The sequence below is a fragment of the Saccostrea echinata genome, unplaced genomic scaffold, assembly GCF_033153115.1.
Source record: "Saccostrea echinata isolate AGI-Se365-2 ecotype Australia unplaced genomic scaffold, CSIRO_AGI_Sech_v1 ptg000016l, whole genome shotgun sequence".
Taxonomy (NCBI): domain Eukaryota; kingdom Metazoa; phylum Mollusca; class Bivalvia; order Ostreida; family Ostreidae; genus Saccostrea; species Saccostrea echinata.
The window spans coordinates 23626962-23647282 of NW_026889765.1; the positions used below are offsets into that span (position 1 = coordinate 23626962).

A 20321-nucleotide genomic window follows, 5' to 3' on the forward strand; every position below is an offset into this window, starting at 1 on the left:
ATTTTTTTTGGACCAGGATTTAATGCGGGTTTTTTAAACGATCTGAGAGGCTTTCCTTATGATGTCATGTGTCTCCTAGTGCAATATTATTTAACCGCAGCAATGTTTTTTTTTTCTCTTTTATATTTTTATATCACTATAAATCTGCTTCTGTCTACTTTACAACATTTTCTCACTGTAATAAAAATAAAGTAATCAAACTTTCTTTTTAGTCTTGGGTATGCTTGAGTGTAAATTCCAATTACTGAAAATCCCCTCTAAGAAACAACCTTATGGGTTATTTTATTGTGAAAATGCATTTCCTCTTAACTCTCTGGCAAACTTTCTTGCAATTTCAGCTTCAAGGGAAAGATAATTACCAGACATAGGAATATACCCTTCATTTGTTATGAGGGTGTGACCCAAACAAAACCCAGGCTGCACTGATAAAAATGTTGGCAGGATGCACACCAGCATCTTATCAACATAAATAACAGTCTTCATTACCCTCCATCACTGAAACACAGGGCCATTATGCATGGATGTATACAAGTGCCAAAAGAGTTGTGTAAGTTTTGGTCGACCTATGTCATGAGCATTGTCTTCTTTAATCCTCCTAGAAAAGTCTACATGCCTGCCCTGACATACATGAGTGCTCTCACCTCACGATCTAGACTATAAATAGACAAATATTTGACGTCCAGGTATGTGCATAGGTACACCATCTACTAGGAGCAATTCCTGACACAATGAAATCAGTCAGCTGTTTTTCTTTAATCGGTTCAAGCCATTGTGATACAAATAACCCCAAGTGATAGGGGTAAGAGGACACAGCATGAATGGGTGAAACTGCGTGTTATCAGAAATACAGGTTTGTATGCCCTCTGGCCAGGTCAAAACTTGGGTGGAGCTACGTGTTGAAACAACAGAAATCTCTTTTCCAGTTGGGATTTGTTTCTAGGTTTTTTGTTTTTGGGTCAAGAAAAAAAAGTAAAACAAAATTATGGAAAAAATATCATTCATTTCCACCATTAACACCTCATGAACGTCATACTGTGAAAATAATGACCATAATTCTGGTTCATTATTAGCACAATTTACCAGAATGACGCAGGCCAGGTAAGGAAAAAAAAAGCAATATGACAACTTCTACAGATGAAGTGCTTGCACAGTTTAATAGAACCTATCTGTAGAGGCCGCATAAACTCAATTTATATATTCTCATCCTAATTTTCAAAAAATAATGCAGCAGGTGGGTTGTTTTCTTTATAATATCTTATTCTATATCTTATATAGTTCTTTTTATTATGAGATGTTTACATTGTTTATGCTAACATGAGTACACAAACCACTAATAAGCTTTAATTACCCCAATTATTTTCATAATATTAATGCATTCCTCTACAAACCCCAGAATACACAATGTCCAAATGTGCACCACTGCTTGCACAAGTTCTTCCCAACTTTTACATATAGTGTGTTTAACCCTGAAGGCAGATTTTTATTATTCTCAATACAATTTTAATATTGTTTACGTCTGGTGATTATGAAAGCCTGTGTAAACAGTTGAATGTTATTTTCTGAATATGAGATGGACAGTTCTCATACTGACAAGTCCATGGCCTGTTGTAAAAATGTCTGACTGGTCAAACTGGTTACAAAGTTCAATGTATCTTATAATGTTTAAAATTTTCCTAGTTGGATGCTGAAATCCCTTTTCATGTCCCCCCCCCCCCCCCCCCCCCCCCCCCCCCGCCGAATTAACCCAAACACAAATGCAGCTTTGTCACAGATCTCAAAGCCCTATAATTGCCACTTCTTATCAACCTTTTTCCAAACATATACCTCCAAGACTAACCCTCTGCTTCATCTAAAACTACCACAGTTTTCAAATGATGTCATTAAAATCCACTTTTTTGCTCAAGACAACCATTCAATGCAACATTTATGATTCTGGCGTGACATTGTACAAGTTTTCTGAATAGATCTGTATAAAAATTCTTGAAGAATTTAGCCTTTGCTGAAGAGTTCTTGTAGATACAGAGTTCAAGTAGTGCTATTATACTCAGTAGTAATTATATTCTCTAAAATCTGCTGATGTATAACTTCATTTATATAATAGCTACTTTGGTGATGCTGAAATTTCTTAATAAACTTTCACTGTTTTGTCTCTAAAAACATAATTATGATATGTTTCTACATGTTGCAATTTTAGTCAATTTTTTCCATTGTATTTTGTAAATCCAATTGTCTTCTCCAAAACAAAGGAGTGAGAGGTGTAACTAAAAATTTTGACTTTATATCAATATTTTGTAACTTTTTCAAAAGAAAAATTGGCTTGTTAAAAAATACTCACAGACACTATGCAATTAAAATAAGTGACAGACTTATATAGCACATCACTGTTTATGTTTCTCATTCTTTTGGTCAACAATTTTTTTTCTCTCTTTTGATTTTTCATCCATTATTTAACCAAAATAAACAAAAATACAGAAAAACACTCTAAATGGGGCAGGTGGGGATGAGAATCTAAAAAATAATTTTATTTGGCCTTACTTCAGAGTGATTAAGTTGACAGCAACCATTTCTATATACTTTCAGTTGTCAACAGCATTCATAAAATGCCTCCAAATGGTTAGCTATTCAATATGCTTATAGTTAATAACCTAGTGTACTTTAAGGAATGTTCACCCCCTTAGTATACAAGTGGATATGTAAATGCAGGTGCGCAATACAAGAATATAGTCATCCATGTCATGATTTTATTAATAAGTTCCTATAACTGCTGACGTCTTGCTCCAACTTTCCTCTTTCATGACCTGACTGACGAAGGAAATCTTTAACAACTGCACGTTTTTTCTCTCTCATATTTTATAAGGATGTCTGGTTGGTAACCTTAAATAAAGATAACAATTCATGCACCAATGACAGACAGAAGGCCACGTAAAACAATCTACATACCAAACACAGAGAAAGGATGGGGACAAGGCACGTATACACTCATTAATAGCCAAACACTTCTCAGGCTAATCCCTACAGGAGTAAAATTACACGGTTTAGGCAGATTTCCTGACCCACCCTTACTTCAAGCTGCTCTGGGTATCTTGTAATCTTACTATACCTATTCATTGATACAAATCTTCAAGATTTCACCACAGACACAGCATTATTAGTTCTGGAAAAGTCTCAAGTCATTAGCATCCAACTGGTGGCCAATTCGCAGGCTAGATAGTATCTTTATAACTTCAAAGCAACATGCTACTTGATGTAATCTGTGTCCAATAACTATGAAAGTATTAACCACACTCAACCCCTCACTGGTGGGCCAAAACAGAACTCAATTCTCCCAACTCAAAACACTCAGTCAGTGAACACTCACTGGTGGGCCGAAACAAAACTCAATTCTCCCAACTCAAAACACTCAGTCAGTGAACACTCACTGGTGAACACTCACTGGTGGGCCAAAACAAAACTCAATTCTCCCCAACTCAAAATAGTCAGTGAACCCTCAAAGAACTCAAGCAGAAGATGTCTACATCTTATATATAATCAAACATTTATTAAGTAATTTAAAACAAATTGCATTTTTGCTATTAATTACTTATAAATAAAGGAATGATTTAAACTAACTTGCAAAAATACACCTATTAACCTTTTCATCATGTTCAAATATATCAAAACTGACTTTGATTTTCATTATTAACATATAAAGACTAAAGTTATGTAAGAAATGTTTAATGAAAAAATACTTCTTTCTTATTTAGCAATATTTATCACATATTTGCTATGTACGTGTGTGGATTTTGTATCAAGGGCAAAATTTGTTCTATGACCAGTGAAGGGCAAATCAAGGTCAAATATTTTTCCTTAATCTAGACTTAATTATAAAATATATCAAAAGAAATTTAACACCAGAATGGATTTCACACAGAACTGAAATATGCAAAGTTTGATATCCTTGACATCATCAGAGGTCCGACAATACTAATCGACACTTTTTTCACCGACTTAGCATATATATATGATTGAATCCATCCATCATTTTTCTAGCAGGTCTTAATGTAAGAACTGTGTTATTTGCCGCCAGTGAATCAAATCTGCATTTTCATGACAAAAAAGCAAAAGAAATTTCTTCTTTTTTGGGGTCTTTTATTGTAAATTATCCAAAAGTGCCGATAACTTTTACCTGTAACTAAATATTCATAATAGGAAGAGGAAATATCTGTTACATTAACTGTAAATATACACCAAGTTAAAGCAAAGATCAACCATGTACTTTCACGGAATATGTAGCACAAAAATTGCACTTATTTAATGATGCATTACTTCATTTGGATCATATTATACCAGGACCTTATAGGCACCTCTGATTTCAAAATGGAATTCTAAGATTCCAATAAAATAGCTATGTCATGAGTTCATAAATTCTTTTTTCAGAGAAAAATATGTACATACACTTAACAGGGCACACTACTGCTTTGTGAATAGTTTAAAGATAATTAAGATATCTATAATATCATAAGGTACACGGTGGCACAAAAATTATCCATGAAAGAAGTGACAAAATTCCATCTTCTTCATTTACAATATGGTGCATTCTTTTTTTTTTTTTTCCGAAACGGATGATCGTACAGTTAAGAATTTCTCGACTTTGTCCTTGCAGTACTCAGGATATATTCCATTACAAGTTAACACTATACTCATATGATAATCATTTTATATAGGAAATTTGCACTCTGAACACTCGACATGTTTACATGTTTGTTGTGCCAAAATTAAATTTTCATTCATGAATTAGGCCTCTCTCTGTTTGGCATTCAAAGAAAATCTGCCTCCATACTTTTGAAAATAGGGCACTCACACAACTTTTCGAAACTGCATGGGGCCAGGGCCATTAACATTGGAAAAACTAGTGAACCTTTTTGGGAATTTTGGGAAAATCATTATCCCATAAAACTTGTATTTCCTGTGCTTGTTACTAACTAAATAGACTACTGGGAATATTAACACATTCGGTTGGGAAAAAATGTAACTTGTTTAGAATTGAGAATGGGGCCTTTCATTGGCCCCAAATATAGACAATCAAGAGCCCTGTGGTAATTTCAGATTCTAATCTTAAACCCTTAAATAAAGAAAATAAATTAAGAGATTAATGCAAATCTTTCTTTTCAATGATGCACTGGAACTTCCTGAACGTAGCCCTATCTATTCATAGTAAATTAGTACAAGATCAAATTAATTCCTCTCATGCTCTCAAGATTTATGTTGTATTGTATTGGATGCTCACTCCTCCATGGCACCTGATCCCACCTCTGATGTTTGGAGGTCCGTGTTTGCTCTGCTCCTATTTTGTATTGTTTAATGGACTTTTGAGTTTGAATACTGTTTGTTATCTCCATATATTTCATTCAGAGAAAGTGTGAATCCATTTCTCAGCTAATTCAAGGACAAAGTTATGGAACAATCTGAACTCTTGTACTGCCTTATCAGGGAGTTATGTTGTTAACTTTTATATTGGTATATAAAATTTTAAAATGAATTGGACAGATTAATGTTGAATTGCAATGTACTTTGTGTTTTTGGTGTATATCCAATAAAAACTGCAAATACTACATTGTGAAAAATATTACCAAATACTCTTCATATTGCAACATACTGATTTATCAGTAATATTTAAGAAGCTACACTTCTAATAAATTGCATCCGGGTGCAATGCTATCACCAATCAAATATTTCAAGTCCTTGACAGAGTAATAAACCCAGTAAAGTGCTTTGGGCAATTGAATTTTATGCATTAAGATGTACTATATGTTAAAAAGCTTTACAAAATAGAAAGTGGCTGCGAATTGTATTGGTTATTTTCAAACTTCCATCTACAATTACCAAGACTATAATGGGTATAATTTTTCTTTTAAATGTGTATATTCAGCCTCTACAAAATTTTCTGTACGGTTACATCTCTAATATTCCAAATGTACTCAGTTTATGCAGACAAAGCAATCAATCTTTTCTATGTTATTTATCACTGTTGCGATCATTCCTTAGATTCACGTCTGATTATCTCCCTCATCAGCTTTCATATTTATTTGTTTTAAAATCTTAAGAGCATCATCTCCAATAGCCCAAACCTGTCAAACCAAGTGATCAATACTGATCAAAAAGTGCAGAAAGCAGGCATCTATTGATTTGGAGTCAGCCTCCTAAAAGCCTTATCTAGCAGCCAGCAATTACACTCTGCAGAAGAGAAACTTCACACATTGGTGAATCATCCCATCTGCTTCTAGGTCTCTGCCAAAAACCTCAAGACACCAACGTATTCCTCACATTTCACTTTTTTCTTCCACATTAAAATATTCTGGCATTATTCCTAACAGTAACACCCAAATTTTACTGTTCCTATTTGTTTTTTTTTTTCAGGGTTAATTAAAAGAATCTATATGCTAATTGACATATAAATGCATTGTACCTTCTTCGTAATGTAAAATTCTAATAGCAGTGTGAAACAAAAAGATACATTAATAGATGTCCACCCAAAAATTTCGCCTCTGCAAATTTAGTTCCTCTTCATGTCATTAACATACCAAATCTTTCTAAAATAAGAACATGAAATCATTGAGTTTTTCTGAGTAACATGAATTTTAAAGCCTGGGATAAAAGTCCGAAACAGATTCCCATTACAATAAACACCTTCAATAAAGCCTGCTGTATATTCTTTTTTCCTGCCACATACGAAAACATACTGAAAGCTTTATTACTTTATAGACTGTCAACTAGTATGACATGTTTTGGGAAAATAGTCCTCAAGTGTCAAAATAATCTTTTAAAAGAGGCATATCCTTCAAGCTTTGAAAATCTACACCAAGGATAGGTGACTTGCAGGCATTTAATATGCAGACATCCTTCTTGAATAGTCTGTGCAATTTCCTATTGATTCAAGGAAGCTGACCAAATTGGAATCACTACTGTCCTGGCACTATCAACATTTATTATATGCTGCTCCTTAAAAATTAAATTGCATTTTAAGTACATGATTACTACAGGTAATTGATGGTCGCATACAAAATTAGGTAGCAAATATTGACCATCCTTCTATAATGAGCTAGAAATATGGAGGAAGGTGGGAGGGGAGTTTTCATGTAGGTCTTAAATTATTTAGTCGTGAATATATTGCTTTTTTTGACTTAATTAATATTTCTTTAATATTTGCAAAATAGGCAAAGTAATGGTTCCCTCTAGTACTTAGCACCTCCATAGCCCCCCATACACTGATATCTTCACCCCATTAGATAAAAGGACTACATTTCCTTTCATACACAAGATAAATGCCTTAAACATATACATAATCTTGTGGCCCATATGTTTTAGTGCAAAAAGAAGGTGTGGTTGCAATCACAGACACGCAAGGTAAACAGCAATTTAAACCCCAACACAAAGGAGGAAAATCAAACCGTCAATGTCTTCATTATCTTTGTAAGACTTGACCTATTGAACAGAGTATATTTAAAATGTGCCTCTAATAATGAAATTTTTAACTCGGTAACCTCTGTCATTTAGCCGACATAAGGCCATTATTATTGATCTGATATAAAGATGCCAGTCCAATTTTAGTCATATAATCAGATTTTTGTTCTAGACCATTCCATCCCATTCTCAGACACAACAAAAGATCATCTCTTTATCATGTCATGTTAATATACTTATACCAATCTACTCTGCAGTGCTGTATATAGATACTTTACTTTGCAATTTGACTCCATTAGATCAGTTGAACATTATCTATGACCTTTCAAAAACAATCTAATGCTAAATCGTGCATTTTGCAACAGAGAGGTTAACAAAAGAATTGAGATTTTGCAACACTGTAAGTTAAACAATTTTTTAGGAGTCTGGTTCATTTTGCAATGACGATTAAAGAGAGGGGATAGAAACTGATACAAAGTGTTGGCTAAAAATCATATCCAACCAAAAACCATGGGAGGGGAACAGTGATGCTGCTAACATACTGGATTTCACTCATTAGTCTCGCAATCTTCCATTATTAGTTCATGTATAAGATCAACTTTATTAATGATCTAGTATAAAGGCACCCAATTTTTCTGCAAACAAACAAACCAAGTAATGTTTTAGAAATGGTATTCATTGACCCCCACCCCTGAAAACTGAGCTCCTTTTCACAGTGCATCTGCACTTACTGGAACCCTCGTTTCGTTGTGCAGACTCATGTCTCACAGAGTTTACAGAATCTGATGGAAAAATATTGATGCCTTTCGAAAGAATCGATACCAATTACATCATATCAGACAGCATTCTAAAGAACAATACCGCAAAGCATCCATGTTGGAAAATCATCATTTTAATACAAGTTTACTGTCGCTTTGATGCAAACACAGTAAGGGTCAAAATCTGGGTATAGTGTGATTTTTTTTTTGGGGTAGAGATTTGTAAAACACATGCATTGGAGGGTTAGATACATACCATAACCTCCATTGTAGCCTGAGTATTCCTCTATACAGATGCTGCACATGACTTTTGGTACCATGTAACCACCACCACAATCACTTGGACACTTCATCAGTGTAAATTCCAATCATGTAAATACACAATTCCTCCCGTCTTGATTGAATGTTATACAATTGGTTAATGACTCTGCACTTCCTGGCCGTACTCCTTATTTTTGTCAGAATATTTATCATATGACTCCAGGGATCGGAACAGGTATTTTATGTTATACTGGTATAGTTAGGTGAAACCAAAAAAAAAATTGTTGGCAATCGTTTAGAGCAAAAAAAACCCACTTTTTTCAACACAGACAAACAGCTACCACATGGCTGCTTCCAGAAACTTAAAGATTTTATGTAACTTCCAATTTCCTCTGGTGAAGCATGACTGCAATTAATATATTCAGAATAAAAACTCTAAAATTCCAGGTATGAAAATGCTCACGTATAGTTAGGAAACATTCCGCAAAATCCCCCCCTAAATAAATTCCTTGGATAATGAACATAAACAACATGTAATTCACATGATCCTGCTACTTATCAATCGATCAATGGCCTGCTCTGCCGATCAGCAACAGAAAATTCAGCTCTATGTATGAATATCAATTTTTTTTTTTCATATTACAAGGCAGTTCCAGAAAGAAGAAGGAAAAAAAAGCACTATGAATTTTCCAGGACTACAACTAAAGCTCTTATCAACTTGCCCAAGAATTATCATATTCTTCATAAATAATATATGAGGCTGTTCCAAGAATAAATTTTTCATGATCAAAAAAAATTTTGAAAAAAAAATTAAAGTCTAAATTTTATTTCCTGCTAGGTTTAGATGCGATTATATATAAACTAGATAATATGTCAATGAATGAACTTATTCATCCAAGATATTCCATTCATAAATTGGATCTAAATTGAAGATTTTAAATAATGTGCATCTTGATTGATGCATTGATTTACCTGCGTCACCAAAGTAAACCAGTTTTCCCTCCAAATTAACCATCCATATGGTATGAGATGACAACACAAGTAGAAAAGCTTAAAATCTCTTCACAAGTGTCTAGATTTCCTGTCACATTCGTCTATTTGATCGGTCTTGGGCATCCATCACTCGGACAAACTATATGCATATGTATATATATATAACTGGTATGTATATTTCACATCAATGTCCACCTGTGTCTTTATTGTCCGGAGAAATTCCTTCTAGCACAGATAACCTGAGGTCGATAATTCCTGTAATCTCGACACTTCATCAGATTTAGATAAAAAGTAACCATAAAGATTAGGCTATTATAGACAAGAATAATCTTCTGGATAAACATCCAACATTAGCATTCACTTAGGTGGGTTCCCCTCGCTGATTTTGTGCATGAATCCACCTATCCTGACCTTTGACATGACAAAAGATTATTTTGGAATGTCATGCATGACTGCTCCATTACCTGTACACCAAAAGGCATTACTCTCTGCCCTAATTTCGTTTTTTAATACAGTAACTTTTTGGTAATCCAAAACAGATTAAGAACATGGACAAATTTTTGCCCTTTGTACATTTATAGCAATGAACTGTCAACACCTACTCTGCATACATGTACTGCATTTCATAATATACTGATGTTATGAAAGCCCTCTTCTTGTGGCCTAGTTAGAGAGGTCAAGAGCAGATTCAGATCAGCTGACAGAGAGAGCACATGATTTCTCAACCCTCAAAACTCACTTTGGGGTTATAAGCAGGGGAATCCCCTCGGCTGCTGGAATTTTCAAATGAATTGATTGTTTGCCAGGATTCCAAGTGATAAACAAATTATGATACATCCTGGATAGACTGACTAATGCAAATGAGGCTTTGCTGCCAAAAGCTCTTAGTTCTTGACTTTATAAAAATACATTTTTCTGAGGTTCCACCTAGTGCTTTTGATACCATACTTCAGCGGATAACCACCTTGGACATTTTTCTTGTACAGTTTTACCATGCCTTATGCATCTAATCTAAACTCATGATTCTGACATTTACAGAAAAAAACATAGTTTCAGCCAATATGCTTGTAATGCTTACAACAAAGTAATTTTTATTCCCTTGGGTTTTAAATGTATCATAAACTTATCAGATATAACAAATTACATATATAACAAACCAGAATTGTTTGTCCCAGGTGGCACATATGGCTTTATAAGCTTGTAATTTCAAATTCTGAGACAGCATAAAAAAATGCCTACTAAATACCTCAACAGTTAATCAGTTACATTATGACATGCAACATAAGTTCTTAAAAATTCCAATTCTTTTTCTACAAAGTAGTGGGAGTATTGGGTTAGTTCTGAGAATTTCTCCTAGTGTGTGCCCTCCCCCATTTCCTTATCATGTTTACATACTTATTTTGCAATTCCGATTATAAAGTGGAAAGAGTGCATAGAGTTATAAGAACCAGATATGTCTTTTATCTAATTAATCAAGTAATCGCTCATTCACGAAGTCACAATTAATAAGAATATACAATTAGCATTGTATCAAGCACGAACAGGAGCAAATTATGCAACAATTCCAACTACCAAGTAAAGAAGACAACACAAGTTATTCCCCTTTGCACAGCCTGGCAATAAAACTCAACAGCTGATGCTCAAGATATTCATTTTAATTATATTCAAACTAAAAATAAATGTAACCTTTTGTTTAGAATTCCTTCAACTTTTCTCTTTGTATAGTGTTTCATAGAATAAGTACCACAAAACATGATGCCAAACCTTTTGAAATACATAGATTAGTTTTACAAAAGAGTGGGTTCTATATATTACATTATAGCTATGGAACCAATTCAAAATAATAAATTTTAATAATCCAAGAAAGTAATGATTTGGAAAGTGAGCTGAAAATGAAACATGGAATTCACTGTACATGTCCAAGGTCAAAATTTTAGGTGTCAAAGGTCTAATTCAGAACTATTAAAAAAAAATTCTAGTTTTTGTCAAATTTTAAAGACTGTAACTTGTACTGATAAAAATTGTTAAGTTAACTTTTATTTTAACTATTATTTTGAGCATGTATTCAGTGTTTTCCTGGAGAACTGACCATCAGCCAAATGGACTGCTTCAATTAATAAAAATGCCTGTTAAAAATCCTAAAAATTAAAAAACAGAAATATGGCCATAGGGCATAAATGTCCCACCCAAGGTACAATTGTATTGAAACAGAAAAAAAAAGAAATCAACCTTCCTTCTTTGGTCTGAGACTGGTTCATGATCTAACAACTAAATAAAATCTCACTGTTCAATTTCATTATGTCATATTTAGCAAAATTTATATATGATTTCTTAAGTAATTTATATAATGGTAAAAATGCTCTTGAAGAGTTTTATTGATGCATTGAGTTTTCTAGAGTTATCCTTTATGGAATTAAATATCAAGATGAACTAACAGTGAAAGGAGGAAAAAATGTGAAATTCAAGGTCACAGAGAAGGTCAAGGTCAAAGAACCACTATAATTTCTCTCATTAATTTGTATCAGTATACAAAGTCCAATGAAATACCCTGAACACAGCATAATGAAGGAAAGTGAGGTCAAGGTCATGAGAAAGATTAAGGTGAGAAAATGATGATACAGTTGAATTGCTCTCACCAATATGCATCTTAGCATATTAAGCTTGATAAAAAAATAATGAAAATATCTTGAATGATTTCTTTAAAACCAAGATAAATGCAAAATGACAAATAATGGAGTCAAAGGTCATAGGTAAGGACAGGGTCAAAATCACACAATTGAATAAACCTGGCCAGTAGGTATCACAGTAAAAGTTTTAATGAAAACACCATGAAGTTCCTTCTAAACTCAAAATAAGTAATAGTGAGGGTAGGGTCAGAGGGAAGGTCAAGGTCAGAAAATTATGCCACAGTTGTATCAGTGCATGAGTTTTGATAAAAATTTCTTGAGTAGTTACTTTAAAAATGAGCCAACACAAAATATGGAATAGTGAGGTCAAAGTCACAGTGAAGTATAAGCAAAGTGTGATAGATGGACAGATGGAAGGACTGAACTGATAGACAGAAAGACAGAAGATGGACATAACAAACTCTATATGCCCCAGACTTATTCATGGCAGGGCATAAAAATTGTGTGTAAAATGTAACCTCTACAGATATGTCACTGCTAAACCTTTCTTGAAGTTGAAATGAAGAGAAAACACTGTGTTTTTGTGAACTTCTGTGGAAATTTAGAGGTAACAAAGGCAAATGTGTGTGAAAAGAAGCAGAAAAGGTAGGTCAAAGAGGGTCCTGGACATATCTGTCTTAATTAACATTCTGTGGTTTTCCTGTTAAAAAGAAGTGAACCTCGAATTCAAACCTATCAAGAGTCAGCCGATTTCTTGTAAAAGATGTTTTTTTTTGTGTAGTATTTTAGGAACTAGGACACAACTACACATCCACCAGATGTTCATTTTCAACTTGTGTAAGAAATGCCCATGGGTTATTTTGCTCACCATAAACACACAACAAGACTTGAGGATGCTGAAGTCCCTGACAGTGTTGGTTGAAATATCATAATTAAATAGCTTTCAAAAGAAGTAAAGAAGCCCATCTGCTTATTAGAGAGAGAGAGAGAGAGAAAATTTACTCTAATGACAGCTCACACTTTCATATATACTCCATCTTTAAAACAAAACACTTAAAGATCTACATGAAGTCTTCCTGTGATGGACACAAGGTATCCTTCAAAATAATCTCGTCTGGCTCTTTTAAGTATATCTATAATATAATTAAATAATAACAAGTTAACAGAAATACTTGAAAGCTTACATGGCCTGCAGCAGACCATAGATTTTCATATTTAACACTTAAATCCACATCAGAAGCATTGTAAGGCTAGTTCAGGTTGTTCTAATAATAGCAATGTTAGATAACTCTGCTTAGGTTCCATGAAATCCAAAGAACTGCGAACGATAGTCTTGTTCTCCCGCCTACCTCCAAGTCAATTTTCAAAAGTTAATATATTTGAATGATTTTTCATAATAAATATAGATATTTATATGAATTTTCATAAAACATTATTTATTTGGGAAAACAAAGAGAGATAACTCTATAATTTTGGTAGAACTTTTGTTTTTCACTATAGAAATCAATGGAAAATGGAAAATATTTTTAAAACATCTTCCCCCCCCCCCCCCCCCCCATGAAACAAAAATTCCTTTTTACAGATAATATGGATTGTTATTTCACAAATTCATACCAAAGCTTTTTGTGTTTCACGGGGGGGACACATGTTTACAGACAAAAAAAGACAAAAATGCTCATTTTTTTCACCAATTTTGTAGGGGTTTACAACTTTAACGTTGTATTTAATCAATTACATATGTTTAATTTTATATGTGTAAAACATAAGAAAAGATTTAAAGAACATTTATCCATATCCAAGAATATTTTAAAATATGATGCTGCTTTCAAGCCTGATTTCAATGGAAAACATCGTCTACCCCCCTTATAAAAAGAGCTGAAATTAAGAGTAATTAACTATTTAACACTGGTATTAAAATTATTAATCAATTACCATTGAACTCTTCTTTGCATTTAACAAAGACTTTATGGCCAAATTGCCATTAGTATTGAATTAAATGGGTGTAAAATGTAGGCGGGAATCGAGAGTTAGCGTGCGTGGTTCTTTAAATGGATACAATTCTATAAAGGACCAAGTATGTATAATGTAAACCAAGATTAAGACAGACTCAATGCTGTCTCTTAGTCATTTTACATTACCGATTCATAGAATACAATATGATTTGAAGAGAATTAAAAAAAAAACAACATCAAAATTATGTAAATATTAAGTGTGATGCAAGGTATATAGTTTCCATCTTTTATTTGGTATACCCAAAATCAACTGTTTAACTGTAGTATAACTGTAACATGACCTAAGTACTATTGGTACATGAAGCGAGAGCAACTATATAAAGAAACAATATCATAATCAAACATTCATTCTTTGCTAGAAATCTGGTTCAAGAAAGTCGGTAAGTGAGGCATGCTAAGTGTTTATAAAGGATAATGGGTTTTTTTTTTTTTTTTAAAAAATAGATGTGTTTTCTTGGATAAGAAATGCCTCCAAAACTTGCTGAAACAGAACTTTTAATATATAGATAAAAAAAAAGATGGTGTTGATTTACATAAGTTGTTTCTCACACCCCCACAACATCACGATTTAATTCAAATCAAGTAATGTCTGGTAGTAATAACCTAGCATATTTTCCATCCTACTGAACGTTCACAAATACGTAGATGTAATCAGAACGTCACAGCAAGGTGTCTACAGCTTCCAAGCATTCTGATGACCATCAGTTGACATCAGAACTTCGGCCCACGCACTAGTAATCACATTAGACATCTTAGTTCTGATAGCATAATCTTAATTAAATTTCTTGTATAGTTTATATCTGTATAAAGAAACAGATTAACCCTTTCTGTATTACATACTGTACACCCTTAATTTAATATTAATAAATATATGACCTGTCAACCCATCACTAATTATTTCATATTTATGAAAATGATATATATCCCAATTTCTATCCCACCCCCTCCAGTAACAATTTTAAATTGTCTTTTCCATGAAGATGAAACTGCAAACTGCAATATTGAATTAAAGATGAAAATAGCACTGATTGATATATTCAGTTAATCTCCATAAAAGCATGTTTTTACAGTCGTGCAGTATCTATTTCCAAAGCTTGCCAAAGTCCAAGACTGTCATCATCATAAAAATCACAGTATTACAGAAACATCTGAGACGTATTAATCTAAGGATTCTATATATAGGGCTGCTATTAAGACACTGGCCCACTTTTATCATGTTCATGGAAGACACTAGAGTCATGATTGTCCCAAAATAGCCTTCTTGACACTAATTTACATTTTCTGCTAAGTGGGCAAGAAAAAAAAAAACAGAATAAAAAGATTAAAGATCATGCAGTAAAAATGTAATTTTTCTTTAATCCGGATCATGGATAACATTTCAAAGTTTGGTAAAACACATTGGAAAAATCAGGCTGGATTATTTCTCTCTCATTTCCTTTCTTAATTTGGTTCATGCTTCACGATTTGTTTTCCTAAAGTTCAGATAAAACACACTCTAGAAGTACATTTACATTAGCTCTGGAGAGTTCTGCTCGACTTCAAATGAGAAAGTTCCCAAAAATTTGAATCCGTCATTTTCAATTTTTTGTAGTGATACTGATCAAATCCTGTAAAGTGACATGAACAGTGCACTCGTACTCTAGCTTCATTACAGGTTTCTTAAGAACCCTTTATACACTAATGAAGTTTTTCTTTTTTGAATCTGTAAAAGTTATACTAATTAAAGGTTAAAATACTGGGTTGATCCACATCATTTTCAACATAGGGTACCTGCCATCCCCCCCCCCCCCCCCATGAAAATGTTCTAAGACAACAAACTGTTAAACAGAAATCACTCTTGCTTACTTAAATGGGAAAACACATGCAAGTAAAGTAATCAATTATCTTGGTCTAATATAATGTTAAGAGAAATTTTTTGAATTGATAACAAACTTTAAATAACACTGTATATTTCACTCAATTACATCAAAGGGCAGATCACTCTAACTGCATAAAAATACCATGAAATTGGAACTCTTCAACATGAATTTTGTACAGAGGGTTCTTAAAAAGATTTAGCAATGCATTTGAAAAATCAAAATAAAGATGATGTTGATAAAAGTCAAACAAGGTCTCCATCAAAACCAAAAGTACAGCAAAATACTGGATGACGGTGAGAGCTGGAGTGTCATAAAAAGATAAAGTCATACACATGTAATTCATGATACTAACAGAAAGACTGTCAACACAGGCACAGTTTATCTGACAAACAGCTCTGAATCTGTCAATCATTCAGCCAAACAGCCCAGGTCTGACCCACTCTACTTCACTGATCTGACATAACTTATTATAACACATCTGTCTAGATGAGGTCACACGTCAAACACCAAAACTACCACAAAAATGTTCACCTATTGTCTTTGCTAATTAGGGATTAATTGTGGGATATTTAAAATTGATACTGCAGATTCCTTTTCATTTGCTCAAAGACCCTTTCAACTCTTAGATATCAGCATATCACATATGACGACTATGAAAGTAAATGAAATTATTTTGTTGTTAGAATGTAAACAAAATAATTCATAAAACTTTGATACCCTGTTTACCTCATAGATTCTGAAATATCCTTCAAATTTTTGCTCATTAATTTTTTGCTATATTGTCAAGCCTTAATATCTTGAACTTGATGGTGCCCACAATAAATCTGAGGCTTTGGGATATCAAGGTTAAAATATCTAAAGGGAAAAGTGGTTGGGATTTCCAACTCACTTAGACACATTCATGGAATTCAAGATATCGATGTTCAAAATACCAAAGTTCAACTGTACAATGAGCTCTTAAAGCAGGAACGATAATACTGTCTTTTTTTATGACTACTGCAAAATTTATAAAATTTAAAATCTGTTACCATATATACTCGCCTATAAGTCGGTCCGCCTATAAGTAGGTTGTATTTTTGAAGCTTATATTAGAAGGATTAACTTTCTAAAAAAAACAGTCTTTTTATAATTCGCCTATAAGTCGGACATAGAGTTTTGGACCAAAGTTTAACTCCCAAAAATCCGACTTACAGGCGAGTATATACGGTACATTGTGTTAAGGTTTATACACAATATCTCCATTCTGAAAGTATCAATACAGTTACTCATATGTCTACAAGTTAAGTAGTTCTCATGAATTTAATTGAATAATTGTCCCAGTATAAATGTAATGAACTACCCAGAGTATAGTGTCATACAAAGCTACTTCAATTCTTTATAATATATTTAATATTCAACCTGACATGGACTTCAATGATCTCCTTTAGCAAGAGACTAGAAATATCACTCCAACTTTGCGGTAATATCTTTGTCATGTTTCCAACCAAAGAGCCCCACTTTAATGGATTCTTCAATTGAGAAATTCAGCTTAAAATGGAAGAGGGAGTGCCAATTTCCTCTTTCCTCTCACTGTATTTTTTCCAACAACATTCAAAGACCATGAAAAAAAAAATTTTCAACTGTCTTTTCCGCTATCTCAGCAATTTGCAAATCAATTAAAAGCGCTGCCTTCTTGTCCCTCAGAACCAGGATTAATAAGAGCATTTGGAAGGCTGCTAATTACAGAGTCAGGGAAACGCAAATTATTGATTAGGATTACAACAATGTGTCATTAATTGAGGCTAACTGCGGTCCTTACTTCTGCATGCCCACTGCTGGAAAAGATGGAGGGATAATCCAGAGAGAGGCTCCATTGATCCAATAAAAATACAATCTGCATATGCAGATCGGCTGGGCAAAAATATGGCTAACGTCTATACCAAAAATGACATATGGACCTTCAAAACATTTCAACAAACAATTAATCGTCTTTAAAGAAGCATTTCTAGGGAAAAAAAATTGTTTAGGTCTCTTACCCTAGCTCTTGATATCAGATATTCTATTGAGGAAAAAGATTTTTATCTAATTCCTCTATTATTAAATATAAAACGTACAAGGCATTTTTCTTGAATGATATAAAAGTAAACCAATAACTGCATTTCAACTTGAAACATAAATCATTCTTGTAAGAGGCGCTGCTTCTTTCCAAGAAATTCAATCAATGAGGCCTGACTTTCTCTGATTACAAAGAACAAACCACTAGAAAATTACTCTGATCCACTTCCAGTATATAAATGACACCTAAATACAATGCAAACTAGCAAAGTGTATCTTAACCATTGCAGTAGATTGGATATACACAGGCCTACAAAATTGTAACTTACTTGAAAAACACAAATTCTTCAATTTTAATTAATATTTTCTTTTTTTAAATACTTCTTGATTAGAAAACGTTATACGATATGGCATTTTGAATCAAATTTCAGTGATATGGGAGTGTTAATGAATTCATTGTGAAGTCTGCAAAATTAAGATCATCTGACACACTTATGGTACATGTTTTTGAGTACAACAAATATTCTCAAAGTAAAAATTAATGGAATCCTAACAAACTCTTCAACCAAAAGAGTTTTCAAAAGCCAAAATTTTGTATCAGTCATTCTGATAATACCTGCAAGTATTATTCTTCTAGTCCAAATTAAAAATATTTGGCAAGTAAAATCTGGGAAAAATGGGATGCTAAACAGTAACAAAGCTAAAGCTAAAAGGTATCTGAGCTATCAGGTGCCTACATTCCTCAGGTAAAAGTCCTGGCCCATTAGTAATCCTAACAAAGCGTATCCATAGGTAATGAAGACATTACATACAAGAAGTTTACTAAAGAAGCTGAGGTTTACTCTGTTAAAAAATAGTTAAATCTTATCTCTTGGATTTACAACCATCAATATCTTGTGATAATGACCGACTTCATGTCTTTTTCTCAAACCTCACAAAATGAAGCTATTTCAAGTAATTTCTTTGAAAACTGACAAGTTACTTTTACGTGAAGTCAGACCTGAACATGTCATCATAATGTACGTTTGACATGAAGTGCATTGAAAATACTCCCCTACCTTTAAATAATTGCTATTTTGAAAGTTTCTAAAGCAGGGAAATAAACCTTTTTTTGCATGTTTAGTTTAACGCAAATTACAACAGCTAGAGATACAATTCATCACTAGCTTGATTTTGATTAGTAATAGACACATGTGTACATTCACTATTAGCTTACCTTGAATTCGCTGAATCTGCTCCCCAACTCTAACAGAGAAAGTTTCTCCTTGACTTATATGAACATGGACCACATGTTGGTGATTTGCTGCCGAGTTTGGATTGGACCCATTTTGTGGACTAGATCCCCGCGGGGAGGGTTTGGAATTGGGGGAGAAACTGACTGGGGATGTGCTTTGATTTGTTACAGGGCCATTGTTTGTAATGGGATGACATGTGACAATGGAGGGTGGTGTACTGGTGGCTGCCGCAGCACCGCTAGCCGCCACATCTACTTCTCCATTCTCTACAATCTCTGTTTCATGACTCAAACTGTCATCTGAACTTAAATGTCCATTTTGTTTCACCTCTGAACATAATTCATTTGTGGACACTTCACTAATGTTGGCATTGTTCTGATTTGTGTCCTCCTCTGGCTCCAGACTTTCTGACACTTTCGTTTCTTTCTCCATTACATCTTCAATCCTCTCCATTCTTTTAAGTAATCTTCTACAAATAAAATAGTTCACAAATCAGTAAATATGTATGAAATATTGTCCATTGTTCTGAAAATGTCTTGTGGCTATTTCGAGGACCATTCTTCTGCATGAAATCATGTCTGTACATTGTCTGGTTCATTCAAGTCTTATCTAATTTTTATATGCAAAGCAGATCATTAATATGAAAAACATATTAAAACTTAAATAAGAGTGAGATATACTGTTATGAATGGACTTCTAGACAGATTTAACTTTACAACTCAATGACTTTTTTTTGCGTCGTCTTTCACCAGAAATTTGACCAATAAGCTACTAATCAATCAATAGACAATTAGGATTCAAAGACATTGTAACCAAAAATCACCAGTAAAGCCTTCAAGGGTGTCTGTGCATAAGATTGAGATATTATTAAAATATCAATAAATGCAGGATAGATCAATACAAAGGAAGGCTAGTGAGAGCAGACTATCACCAATGGCCTCGCGTACAAACCCAGTGTCGCAGTTCGCGAACCGTACATCTTCTTTCAAGTCCAAGTTGTGTTCTTCTACGTCCACCTCCAACATCATTTACTAGGGGGGTCAATAATCTACTCGTTTATTCTGATATGAGGTGGACATTTATTAATTAATGAAAGTTTAAA

General features: G+C 33.6%; 1 protein-coding gene across 5 annotated transcripts in view; it reads right to left on the reverse strand.

Annotated features, from left to right (window-relative positions):
- The window catches only part of LOC133188566 (fibronectin type-III domain-containing protein 3A-like), a 56966-nt gene that overhangs the window by 29478 nt on the left and 7167 nt on the right, over nt 1-20321 (reverse strand). For 2 of the 5 annotated variants that reach the window (XM_061324043.1, XM_061324042.1), the window contains exons 1-2: nt 9432-9783; nt 8455-8865 (exon numbers count right to left, since the gene is read on the reverse strand). In XM_061324043.1, the coding sequence (XP_061180027.1) occupies nt 8455-8551 (97 nt within the window). In that variant the 5' untranslated portion in view covers nt 8552-8865; nt 9432-9783. Of the gene's footprint in view, nt 1-8454; nt 8866-9431; nt 9784-19200; nt 19689-20321 lie in introns of those variants that run through there. The other 3 variants (XM_061324041.1, XM_061324040.1, XM_061324044.1) reach the window with 2 other exon arrangements.